The sequence below is a fragment of the Cottoperca gobio genome, chromosome 7 (genome assembly GCF_900634415.1).
Source record: "Cottoperca gobio chromosome 7, fCotGob3.1, whole genome shotgun sequence".
NCBI classification, from domain to species: Eukaryota; Metazoa; Chordata; class Actinopteri; order Perciformes; family Bovichtidae; genus Cottoperca; species Cottoperca gobio.
In genome coordinates, this window is record NC_041361.1 from 10,452,314 (window position 1) to 10,466,454 (window position 14,141).

A 14,141-nucleotide genomic window follows, 5' to 3' on the forward strand; every position below is an offset into this window, starting at 1 on the left:
AAAACTCACCTGTTTCGACTGCACCTCGGCGAATGAAGAAAACAAAAAACTGTTCTTTGTATGTTGCACTTATATTGGTTTGGCTTATTTATATCTAATAGTTGAATTTGTATTCTATTGTTTCTGTATGTTGCACTTGCAAACTGGCTTATTTGAAGACAGTGTTCACTTATACGAATGTACCTATTTGCAGCTATTGTACTTACAAGATTATTGCTGGTCGGAGTTGTATCTCCATGATTGTTTGCACTTTTTGTACGTTGCTTTGGACAAAAGCTTCAGCTAAATGAACTGTAATGTAATGCATGTAAATGTATAACTCGAGCAGCAGTTGACAATGACAATTCATGTTGAATGAGCACCACAGTTGAAGACACAGATAAGAAAAAGAGGAATTTATTGTATATCATCTATATACACTTTTCAACTAATTCTGAAAAGATTTGCACAATGATTTTTGAAATCTTGAAGTATTACTTATGAAAGGATGTCTGATAGTCATATACCCATGGCAACAAACCAAACATGAATAGGAGTGTTTTGACAATTTTGGTTCAACTGACAGCAGTCTCCCTATTTCTCTACCAGCACTCCTTCTCCAATCTGCATGCTGAACTTCCACCCATGTTAACAGTAGCAGCAACATTTCTGGGGTACACAGCAAACGACCCGAAAAAAAAAAGGAAGCAAACAACAGGTAGGAAGAGGGAAAAGACAAGTCTTAAGTTCATCTACCTCAGTGCAGAAGACCCAGTGTTTGAGACAGCATGCAAAATGGATTTGAACATGACATGGATTCTGGATCAAGTGATGACATAACTAACATTAACTAAAGTCCATGTGGACATAACAGTGCAGAGCCCAACGGTGACAAATGTCAGTGTAATACTTTCATAGTTTTGTCTGCAGACAGACTTGTACCTGCAGAAGTAGAACGAAAACATGCAGTTTCACTTTACAGCATGTCAGTCTTTGAAGGTAAAACGTCTCAACTACTTTTCACATCTAACCGTATGTTCCCTGTGTGTGAACGGTCAGCAGCCTTTTTTATTTCTGGCAGAATCAGAATTTAAGGTTACATGACTCCTAAATATTCCAGTGTCAATGAGAAAAAGATGTCACGCCGAAGGACGTTATGTAGAAACAGATCTGCATCATTGAGCTCTGAAAAGAACTCCACAAGCAATTCCAACAATTATACATAAAAAACAAAAACAGGTTGCAGCAAAATTATCTGGGATCAGTAGTACCACCAAATTGCCATGAGAGGAGCAAGTTAAAAACAAATTCCAGCAGATGACAGTCCATTTCCTGGCACAGTTAGAAACCATGCAGACAGATCAAAACAGACTTCTGAAAGTACCATTCAAGCAAAATCACTGTTCAGATGTCACACTGGTACTTGTGGCATAAAAAGGAAAATAATGCATGTTTTATATACAAATCATATGTACCCATCATCAGTAGTGTCTAATGTCAGCGTCAAAAGAAAAACACCCATCATGATTTCTTTACACAAAACACAAAAATATATTTAAAAAGAAACACATTTTTTCATTGCCATTTCATACGCCTCTTATTTGCTCAGTGTGCACAATGTCATCACCGTCACTAACACGGGGGTATAGCTATATCCATATTTTAATAAAATGAATGCAACAACCCCTTAATCTAAGCTCTGAAAGATGGTGAAGACTTGGTCTGAACTACAACGTTAATTTTCATATCATATTAGACTCTGGCTTGTCACATCTCATCTCACAGTGTTCATCAATATGAAATAAGAACTATCAACAAATAAATAAAAAAAAAAAGGGTAAAACTATCCCAAAACATTTTCCCTGCCAAATTTCAAACTAACGCAAGGACCGGACCACATCCTTTATGCGATACCTGCAGGTGTCACACATTATGAGGAAGCTACAGTTGAGTGCAACTTGTTTCTGTAAGTTCAAAAAGCAAAAAATGGCTTTTCATGCTTAATTACCAAATGTCCCATTACTGGATTTGTCTAACGAGCTACAGCCTATAACAGACGACATCTTAGTGTCTTAGAAACATGCTAGTAGTCCAGACACCTTTTACACACGACTAGAAACAGTGCTTCAGCATCTTTCCCCCCTTCACACACACTCATAGCAACACAATGTGATGTCGCATGGCCAACAGAATGTGAAGGTTATTATTCTTAAACTTAAAACTTTCTCCGCTTTTCTGGACACTGTAATTCTGTCACGGGACAGATTTCAGAGAGGTAAAAAAAGATCAAACAAAAAATATCCCGTCACTGTACAATTGTAATAATTCCTGCCATGGGAAATGAAAACCGAAAGAGGTTTGATTGTGATGATATTAACAGTGGTAGTGTTGTGGCCCATGGAGGAGGGGATGTCAAAGGGAACAGGGAGAAGACACAAGGAACAAAAAAGGGAGGCGGAGGGAGAGAAAAGTCAAAAAGGGGATGGGTGACTCAGTAGTTTTGGCTAAAAAGGTGAGGTAGGCCTCGTCACAACTTGGAGTGTGGCTTTAAAACTGGCAGGGTTTTCATTTGCAGTCTGTCTTTAGTGTTTGTTTCCTATGGGAGTGTAGTCTGGAGGTCAATGCCTGGCCGCTCACATCTTGACGTCCTCCTCCACGCTGAGCTGAGACAGGGTCTTCTTGATACGCAGGGCCGTCAGTCTGGCTGCTCCATTGGCGTACCAGCACTCCCTCATGATCTTCCCCATCACACGCAGCGACTGCAGGAACGGGAACATAGGTTTGATTTACCAAAACAATAGTGTTCATCCAAAATATACGACTGATAATGACGTGATGATCTATCATTTCATAAATATTTCCCGTTTTGAAAACAAAACCACAAACATTGTTGCCAACATCACACAATATTGATTTAGAAATATATTCATATATATAAATATGTTCATGTACTCAAGTCAGGATGTCCTGCCCAACTTCCTTTATATACAGCCACTGAATGTAATTTTAGAAATTCATCAGCTGTTGGTGTATATAGAGTGTGAAATACCTCGTAGCTCTGCCACCAGTTGGGCACATTGGGCCTCAGTTTCTGGTCACACACCACCTTCCTCATCTCCTCTATGGAGGGGTCAGAGGGCACAAGGTCGTAATAGGGCAGCTGGTACTCCTCGTGGATACCTGCAATACACAAAGAGGAAGCTTAAGTCTCTGGTTTCATCATCCTGTTTGTTAGACCAATGTATGTATATATACACAAGCAGCTGTTGTTTGTAGTCATACCTCCTGCATTGCAGCGTCGCGCAATCTCCCAGTACACCAGGCCCAACGCGTAAATGTCCGCACACTTGAAGGAATCAAAGTGTTTCATGTTGATGGTTTCGTCCAGGACCTCTGGAGCCATATACCTAAAAAGGTAGACACACAGGGCAGCAATGAGTAATGTCATCAATGAGAATTTTTACTTAAATAATTATCTTATTAAGTCAAATTCAAGGTTCAAGGAATCCAAATTGTAATGCTTTTGGATAATAATATACGTCACTGGTAAAAGGTCTATATCCACATAAATAAACAACTCCATCTGTGTGCTTTTAAGTGAATGAGTATAGAAACATTTACCTCTTAGTGCCCACGCGCTGGTTCGGTGCTATATCGATTGTGTCTGTGATGGACTCGTGGCGGACTGCCAGGCCGAGGTCAGCTATGGCACACATGCCGTTCTTCTTAACCAGGATATTTTTAGACTTGAGGTCACGGTGAGCAATGCCCGGCTTACCTGCAGGACAGCAAACAACACATCATTACATTTGCTTCGAGAGCTCAGCCGAAATAGCAACGTGCTCGCTGAATGTAAATAACTACTGTATTATGCATATGCATCATTTGTTTATGCATTGTGTTCTGCACTTTAGCGTGACAGTTCATCTCACCCTGAGTGCCGAGGATCTCCATGTGTAGATGTGCCAGTCCGCTGGCAGCAGACAGTGCCAGTTTGATCATACCCTCAATGGTGACAGAGTAGCGGTTCAGGTAGTCGAAGAGAGAGCCGTGCTCATGATAGTCTGACACCAGCCACAGCTGAGTCCAAGTACCATTGTCTGAAAGAGAGCAAAAAAACAGTCAGTGATCCGGTTGTCTTTGTGACCGCAGCCCCAACAATAATAATACTATTTTTGGGGCTTTTTATGCCTTTAATGATAGTGCAGTTGAGATTGTGAAAGGGGGAGAGAGACGGGGGATGACATGCAGCAAATGGCCACGGATGGGATTCAAACCCCGGGCCGCTGCGGCAAGGACTCAGCCTTTAAATTAAAACTGGGCAGTACAAGATAGAACAAAAGAGAACTTCAGCAAATGAAATATGATGCCTTTTTAACCATCTTTACTTCCTTTTTCCTTTGAAATGACTTATTCTTACTGTCACTTTCTCGTAATGTGGGTGGGTCTAGAAATGTGTCCAAGTCTCCACACAGCCCACAAACAAACATTCTCACCTTTATTGTCTGCTGCAATGAATCCCAGGATGTTTTCGTGGCGCAGCATGATTGTCTGGTAGATCTCAGCCTCTCTGAACCAGGAGCGCTCTTCTCTGGATGAGAAGATCTTCACCGCCACATCTCCTCCCCTCCACTTCCCTCTCCACACCTCACCAAACCGACCCTTTCCTATTATCTCCTGCAGCACGATGGTCCTAGCCACCGTCCGCTGAACAAACAGGGGCAAACCTGCAAAGGGAAGTAGAGACAAAAAACACATTATCCAACATTCCTTGTAGACTTGTGTTCTACGTGTGGTTTGGTGGATGTACCCTCAGCACATTGTAGGTCAGGATCATTTTCACTAAGTGTTGCATTTGTATTTATAGAATGACATATAGAAGACTGTTCTGCTACTGTGCTTGCTGACAGGAAAGGACACATAGGCTTTTAAGAAAACTTGTTTTCCAAAGTCGAACACTTTTTTTTCATTACATCAGAATGTCACATTAAGTGGGCAGCATGTACTGACCAGAGCCTGAGCCGGAGGTGGACATGTCATAGATGAGGTCCTGCAGGGTCTTGTCCTTGGCCAAGTACAGATGGTCACAGGATGGGTCCTCTACCTCTAGCCTCTGCCTGTGGCTATAGGCCCTCTGGTGATACTGGAATAGGAACACGCCGACCATCAGCAGCACACAGAGAAGGAACACCGGCCCGGCGATGACCGCCACCAGCTCCACCGGGCCCCAGGAGCTCGCTGAGGCTGACCTGTCCCCCTCCTTTGTTGGGACTAGGAGGGCAAAACAGAAGAGATGGAGAAGCAGAGGTGGTTACTTTAAATAGAAACAGTGCCACTGTTGAACTGAAAGAGCTCTGATGTTTGATGGCGGAGCCTTACCGGGGACTTCAATACTATTGCAGTAATCTAAATAGCAGCAATGTGTGTTGAGCAGGCCTTCAGCGCTCAAACAGTAGAAAGGTTGTCCTGGGGGGACCAGATCGTCCCGGTTGATACAGATGCGTACATGTTGCTTCTTCTCCTGGATGTAGTATGTGGAGGCCATGCAGGCGCCATCTGTTTCGCACTCAAAGCCGGTCTTCTCGCAGTTTGTGCAGTTACAACGCAGAGCTGCGGGAGAAGACAGAATAAATATCGATTGATCAGATAGAGCCATGAGGTTAAAAAAAACATCCATTTAACATTCGCATTGTGTCCAGCAGGGGGCAAGCTAACACCACAGTTACAAGACAGGATCTAAAGCGTGTAGTGTCCATTCAGTTGTAGGCATTTTGTGCGAGGTGCCGACACGGAGCACGGAGTAGAGCTGCAGTAGCCAGACGGCCCTGAAATCAGATCCTTCACTGCAGATGAACCCAAACACGCAGGGTGGAGACGGACCTGCCCCAGTGGGACAGACAAAGTGAAACCCAACAAGGGTAGAGGGATCCTGCCAAATCCCCAATGCAGCATTCTGCTCCATTCCTCTCCTCCGCGTCTCTCACACGGACAGAGAGCTGCCACTGTTTAAGCTAATGAAACAGGAGTTTTATTGAACACAGCCCACTCCTGCTCGGGGACCTATTAAAGTGGACACAATGGAACTCCTGCCGCCGCCATAATAAAACTACTGTAGTCCATCTACACACTCAAATAAGGGCAGTGCCAGAAAGTCCACAACAATCTGTCACATCCCAAACAGAACCAGAGTTGGTTGGGCAATCCAGAAAGGAAGAAACTGCAAACTGATTAGATTTGGAGTCAAATGTGGTTTTTGAGTCATAGTACACATGCTTCTCATTTAGAGTAAGGTCAGCACAAAAGGCTTCTTCCAAGGTTTTCTAAGAGTGCATAGCAGGATCAAGCAAGGCTAGGTGATTGTGGGGCTAGTTTCCACGTGGGAAAAACAAGGGAAGCAGCTAAGCTCAACCAAACCCCTGTCAGTGGTAAATAACAAACTGTCTGTACTGACAACAGGGCTGCGAGTGAGGCGTGACAGGCCAAAAAACAAAAAGGCTAAACTACTCGAGACTAAACACTGGACTTGGCGAAGACAAGATCGTCGCACCAAAAACACAGGAGGAGACACTAAGCAGAGAAGAATTTCAATCCCTATTCTCCTTCAAGAAGAGGAGGCTCAGCAGCGGTTGGACCACTGACAATGTCTGGCTCAGAGGAAAGAAAAGATTTTAAGAGTGGCAAGCTTCCACTAATCCTCTGTGTCTTATCCTGAGGGTTTCTTTGACCAGATGAGCTCACTGATCTCCGCTGTTTGTAACAACTGGGTGTCAGCTGATTTGAGCACATTCTTGAACAAACTGAGTCGTCACACGATTAAGCTTTTGTTCAGTTCAGTTCTTTAACATTTTTTAAATAAAATACAAGCATTTTTTTTAAATGACTGATACACTGATTACACGATCAGCATGCAACATCCAGGAGGCTAAAACCACAAACCCCTGTGTCATAGGAGTGGTTTCCATTAAACTGAACTCCGGGAGGTTGCGTTCTGCGTGGGAGCATTTTCCGCATGTAGCGTGTATGCTGATGTGTCTATGCTTGTCCACTAAGTAGTAACTGGAAATGTGGAAAACTTGTTTCAGTAATATTTCTCATCCGTTTGGTGTTTGCGTGAGTGTCTTGCTCTCCACGAGGTTATCAGGAACGTGGCAGGGAGTCTTGGCGGAGTGTCCAAATTCATCACAGTTTGCATGCAAATGGAATTTCCTGCAGATTACACAGAGGTGAAGCAGGCCGGGCCCGATAAGAGAGAAAAACAAGCCGTGTGCTAATCTGCAGCGTTAATGGAGCAAATAGTTTAGCCAAAATAAAACGAACGACAGGAGTAACAGCTGCAGGTTAGAACGATGGATGACGCTCAATATCCATCATCATATTCAGTGAACTTCTTCCATTAGGCTCCTCTCCTTTAGGCCTGATGTTTGCTGGTTCTAAGTGAAATTAATCAATCTATTGAGTCCAGACAGGAGCCATTTTGATCAAAACATCCTCAAAGTAAGAGTGATGTATAAAAAAAGAAAAACGGACATTTTTGAGGGAAACAGTCGTCCACACCACACTACTGTAAACTAGATGTAATGTCCTTCATCTTTCTCATAGGACTCAAACTGAAGGCTGTAAAACACTTCTTACGACTTACACGTTGTACCAATATACAGCGACAAATCAACAACAGCAATCTGATAAGAACACCATGATCTGAAATGAACAGGCGCGTCCATCATGGAGACTCCGTGTGTGGTAAGACAGATGGTACACACATTTACAGACTGAAATTCAGGAAGGAAACCAAACATGGCTGAAAACACACACATTCCCTTCTCATGTCTGCCATGGATGGTTTGTGGTCAACCAAGAGTTTGGTTTGTGGACAAGTCTTCCCTTTTGTTAAAGGCTACCATGTGAATATAACATATGTAGCCTGCTCCACACAAACAAGCATTATGGGTAGCCAAGATGGACAAAATCTGACACAATGTCATTTTTTACATTGATAGAAATAAAAAAACATTTTAGGGGGGGAAATGTATGTGATCCTGTTCCCTTATATTTAACAAATTATGGTCATTCATCATGTTAAAGCACAAATCCAATCCTGCCACAAAACTGCTCATTGATTTGCTACATTGCCCATTATTACAACACAATCAGAAATATTAAGAGGGGAACTTCTGTATACAAACTGTGATATTTTCACATCACCCAGCCCATAACAACAAATAAATGCTCAATGTGAACACAAAACCGCAAATTAAAAAGTGAATGTCAAGTCAGGGCACTGGCACATAACTAAATCAAACAATATCTAAGAAATGCCTCCTGGCCCACTGGCATTTACTGATACGCTGTGTTGTGTGCACAGGGCTCTGCATATCTCACTGGATTCAGAGCAGAAGTGTTACAAAGCTAGACTTGAAGGAATAATATCCAGCCTAAACACACATGGATCCGAGTGGAGGCCGGGTGTATGCAGTTTGAGTGAACTCTGCTCTTGTATCCACATAATTGGTGGTCTTTACACTGGTCCTTTGTGTGGAGATTAAGACGACATGAGGAGGGATTGGACTGGCCCTGCATGAACAAAGAGCAGAGTGGAGTGGGGGAGCGCACTTCTGCGTGGAGCAGCGAGGGGGGATGGGTGGCGCACAGAGGACAGACCAGGGTTAACAGTAACAACCCCGATGTTTGGGGGCTGCACTGGGCCAGACAGGATGGGGGCTGGCCCCAAGTTGGTCAGGACAATATGGAGGGAGGGGGCAGTGGGGATAAGGAGCGGGACTTACAGGGCCCCCCAGCTGCGCTTGGGGTCTGCCCAAGTGGCCAGCTGCGACCGTCATTAAAACCCAGTCTAGACTTTGACTTACGGGAGGGGGTAAATAACAGGAAAAGGGAACATTGGAGAAAAAGGGGCGAGCACAGCGCAAAGAGTGACTCCTTTGAGCTGCTGGTGTGTGAAGTTTCTATCATTCCGTTCATGTTTAGACAGGACCAGCATCGCTTTAACTTGGACCCAACTAAACCACAGCACAGTCCCTCTCTCAAAACCTTTACTCATTAACCTTGATGACGGCGTTTTGTGTGTATACAAGTATGTGTCATTCACTCTACTCATGCGGAGCAACCCAGGCAAAACAGGAGGTGAACCTTTTAGTTTAGTAAGATAATAAAGTCTATGGAACATACGCGTGCTGGCCGCAGGGCAGCAGAGTTACACAAACACAGTGGGTTTCTGGGACTAAGCGACGCAGACAGAGACAGTCGGGTATGGGGAGCAGAGCACCATTACCAAAATGCACTGGCTGAAATTAGATCCATACAGATACCAGACAGAGCTGATCAAGACAAGCAGACGCCACCAGACAGTGTGTGTGTGTGTGAGCGAGCACACACACGGGATGGAGGAAAGTCATTACCTTTGTCTGCATCTCAGGGTCAGATTACTGATCTGATTCTTAAGTGAAGTCTCTGGGGCTGAGGCTGCTTCTACTATCTCTACCAACCACCCTCTAGGCTACATCCCATCCTGTCTGCTGCCTCGGGTGAGTTCAAAGCCACACAAGTATGAGTGCAGGCTCACTTTGGATTTTATGCTGCTGCTCAAATTCCCAAAATGGTCAATGTCGCCTCTATAATGCAACAGTATGTTGCAGTACTGTGAGCCTATGCGACTTGAGATTAAAAACCCTCCTGAGTATTAGCAGACCAGAGACTTAACAATTACTACTTTTTCTGTATTTATATAACTGTTGAAAAAGTTTGTACTCTTGCTATTGTTACGGCAGGGTATCAAACCTCAACAATGTTTTGGTACAGACCAAAAGAACCTGAAGTACCAAAAGCTGACATCAAAAGTTGTTAATTTAATCTTTGATCAAATAACTTCCCAAATTAAAACATATTTTATAGAAAAACAATTATATTTCTCATTATAAGAGAAAAAAGTACAAATTAGTATCGTTGATCCATACTTTGATTGTCTAACCAACAGAAACAACATGGTTTCAATAAAGGACAATTGACAAGAGTGCATGAATACCATTTTAAAAAAACCAAAACTTAATAACAATGGCATGTATGAAAAAACAAACAATGACTGACTACCCTTATTTTACATACAATGCCTAATCAGATGATGTTCAGACACCAAAACAACTTCTTCTGCTTCACGCTGTGTTGATGTAGGGAAATACACAGGGACAGTCACAGAGACTTATGCTCCAAATAAAATTACATCTGCCACTTAAAGATTTAGCCATTTCGCATATTGGAGTTTATGGCAAAGGTGATAACTTAACTGCAAAGTGAGACCCACAGACTTTGTTTAAGCCATCGCCAACATGGAGGCCTGAGAAAGCAGAGAGATGGAGGTTTATGTTGTACTTTTGTATTGTTTTGCATTTAAAGCACTAGTAAGAAGATATACACTCACACTATATCCCCAAGCAAAATATTTATTGCAAAGTGACCTTCCCTGGATCACACCAATGTGTAGACTGCACACCTCAAAGTATAAAATTACAAGGCAGAGCCGGTCTAATCTGAATTCCAACAACAGCCAAAAAAACAAATCAAACACTTCTTCAAAGAGATATGTAAGGGAGGGCGGGTGTCAGGTTCAGCCCTATAGACATGAACTCACATAGCTACCAGGGTCTGTCTGGGTGTACTGTGACAATAACAACTCTAAGTACATTTAAGGTATGGCACTTTACCACAGATGCATACACTACAAAAAAACATTTAAACCAAGACAAAATGTTCTGAGTAAATTAACAGCATGGATAAGTGGGCAGCGGAAGGTGAAATTGCTGGCTCTGCGGTGCTAATAATCCCTTGTGGTCAAACATCAGTAATGGCCGAGCTGGGTCAGTCAGAGGCTGCGCTGTCTGCTGCAGCAATTAGGGCCCGGAGCCTCCGGACCAACGGAGGTCATTAACAACACTGGTCCTTATGGAGGGAAAACTAGACCACCCCAGACCTGACTCTGACCGTCTCAGTGCCACAACATAGAAACTTGGTTGGTAAACACATTTTTTTTTTTTTTTTTAAAGAAAAGAGCTTTCCAGCCCAGGGAATAACCAGACATTTTATACTGAGGACATGAAACCTCAAATCATCAGAATGTAGCTGCAGGGATCCAGCAGCCAAAACATCCGTCTCTCCAGAACAGGCCTCGACAACGGCTACACATTTAGGGAAAAAACAAAAACAACTTTCTCCTTTTCAAGCTTAAGCCTGGAAATATTACCACCACCCATCTAAAACACACACACACACACACACACACACAATAAGTCTTCCGTACATTCCCTTGGCTCTGAACTAATGGGCAGGTGTACACATGTTCCAATCTGAATAGCTCACACTTCCTCTGCCTGAACTCATGCACATCATGACATTAAACGGCACCTGTAGCAGTGTTTGCACAGGCAGTTCTCAGAACAAATTGAGAAATAAGGACTTTTCTTTTTCTAGTCGCCTCGTCTTTGATTTTACACAGTGGCACATCAGGGAATGACAAGGCTCTGGTATTGTCTTGATAGTGTGTGTAAGGGCTACTAAAAGTGAGTGCAGAGTTAAAGAGATAGCAGGATCGCATCGAACCAAAGGCCTCCCTTTAACCTAGGGCGGGGAAACCTACAAAACCTATTCCCTACTAAGTCTTGATTCAGGACCTGATGGTGGCAGTGAGTAAGTGAAAGCCGAAGTGAGACCACAGAGAAAAGTACAGACTAAATTCTGATAAAGCACCAGGACTTTTATATGACAGAAATAGAGAATAAGGAGGGCGGGGGAAAAGGAGAAAGAGAGGGACGCGCCCTACCTCGCGGCAGTGTGGTTGACAGTGCCCATATCACATTGCTATTGTGCTCAATGCACCCAGGAAGGCTGCGTCAAACAGACATATATGGCCGATAACAATGGTGACTCCTAAATCAGTATGAAGTCAACGTGTGACACATTCATAAAACATGCGAGTAGTCTCACAGAAATATACTACACTCGCCACAGACCTGGAATCTGCTGTAGCGCAGCTTATTTCAGGTTTGTCTGGTTTCGGTCCTTGCATGGTGTAATCCATTATACGGTGTGAAACTGGCTCCAGACAGACTTGTGGGCCCCCTAAACGGCAGACCCCGCCAGCTGGACAAACCCATCATCACCCCCTGTCTGCTCAGGCCACACACCCACCCCCACTCTCCCCTCACTGTTACTATTTGACCAACCCAGTCAAACAAACACACCACTCAGGTGTGATAATCTTTCCAGCATGCTTTAAATTAACTGATCCACCTGGGTGTACCCTTGTCTAAACTAAGCGGGGGGGAATATTTATACGATTCTTGGAATGATGACTCAACTGTTTAAAGCACAACATGCACTTTAATAGGCGATTAGGCTGACTATTTATTCTAGCACACAGTTGTTTTTTATTACTTAGTTAATCTGTTGAGTGGCGAGTTGCAACATGGTATGACAAATGGCATACAAACAACAAGGTTTGGAAACCCTCAAAATGCTTGTGTAAAAAGTACAGTGTTTAGAGTAAAGAGGAGTAGACATGCTGTAGAGGCAAACACAAGTTTAGTACAACATATGCCCATCTGAGACTGTGGAGCTGGGTATCAGCTGCCCCAGCAGACAGGGAGGCTTCAGACTGAAGCAGCCCCATAACTGGCGCCTCAAAAGAACCCACTTGCTACATTTCCATCACAATAAACCCAGACTTCAACTCTGACTTCTGTCTGGGATGGCTGAATGCACGGCTGTTGTCACCCTATGCCAGCATTCACTTTCTGCTGGAGGCCACTAAGCAGCCTTTTCACTCCTTACAAATGGACACCAATGGAAGAGCTGCCAGTGTTTACTCTCAAAAACACATTTCATGCACAAAGTAGGTTAGGCCTTCATTCAGCGACTCCTTTCTGCTCGATCCAGAGCACACAACATGTGACGAAACTGACCACATTGCATACGTTTAACCAGACTGCGATCACTACAAAGTGTTGTATCCAGACAATACAGTGATAAGCAGTCATTATCCAACAAGAGATTGTTTTGTAACTAAGTTAGCGTCACAGCAACAGATAACTTCATCATTATTAGACTAGGTTATTATTCGCCACTGGGTGTACCTATCACCCTAATAAAATTATGTTTAATTAAGTATTGTAGCTCACAAACGAAGCCCAGTACTCAACTTTAAATAGTTCATTATCCAGTTAGCGATAGCCGACGTTAGCTGGCGCCTCGAAACAAACACCACCATGTTGTTGTTGTTGTTGTGGTTTAGCTACTTGTTCAATAACGACCAGTCACACGGCAGTCTATACAAATCTAAAATCAACCACAAACAAACAAAACAGTGTGACTTTTGAATCGGACAAACAACAACCGTGGTATTGAGGTCGACGCTAGCTTGATACGGTTAGCCAAATCCCCGATACAGCGCGCCATGACGATGAGCGACAACAGGCGATGCCCCGTCCAGAAAACACATCGAGACAAAAGCCGGAGAGGTGCTCAGATGAAACTTACCATTACCGACAGCCACTAACGCGAGCAGGGCCAGCAGCGTCAGGGTCATTTCTTTTAGAGGCATTTCTTCAAAATTCCCATCTCTCCACGATGAAATGAGTCCGAAGAGTGTCGTTATCAACACGACCAGACCTGAAACACAACCACAGTCCGACCGCACACACACCGCCAAACACTAGCCAGCCAGCCAGCCAGCCTGGCGAGTGACGCGTTTAAAGGGGGGTGTGTGTGTGTTTAAAGGGGAGGGCTGCCTGCTGCATGTCCCCTTCTGCCACCACCGAGGTCACGGCTGTGTGTTGTAAATAAATAATGCTGGGGGAATTAAAATCTTAAAATCTCACATTATCAATCTGAAAGTGCGCACCATCAAAACAACACATTTAAAGATATCACCTCGGACTTTAAGTAACTGGGACGGACATGTTTCACTATTCGATTACCAGAACTAAAAAAGAATCGGCAGATTATGCAATAATGAAGATAATCTTTAGTTGCATCCTTACTTATGTGTAAAGATAGATTTAAACGCTGGTAAATTAGTGCAGATGCTGATATATCGCAGGCTATTCCTGAATGTGTATTTGTTTTATGTTGTTTTTAACTATAGGCAGCAACATGTATAT

General features: G+C 43.4%; 1 protein-coding gene across 1 annotated transcript; it reads right to left on the reverse strand.

The window, feature by feature from the left end:
* Positions 1-380: 380 nt before the first annotated feature.
* Positions 381-13,738, reverse strand: acvr1ba (activin A receptor type 1Ba). The gene is made up of 9 exons (XM_029435308.1): positions 13,519-13,738; positions 5,359-5,589; positions 4,990-5,250; positions 4,476-4,706; positions 3,912-4,079; positions 3,601-3,757; positions 3,262-3,386; positions 3,029-3,159; positions 381-2,738 (listed from the first exon to the last, which is right to left on the reverse strand). The coding sequence occupies exons 1-9, from the start codon at positions 13,580-13,582 to the stop codon at positions 2,613-2,615; spliced, it is 1,494 nt and encodes a 497-aa protein (XP_029291168.1). The 5' UTR covers positions 13,583-13,738; the 3' UTR covers positions 381-2,612.
* Positions 13,739-14,141: the final 403 nt, after the last annotated feature.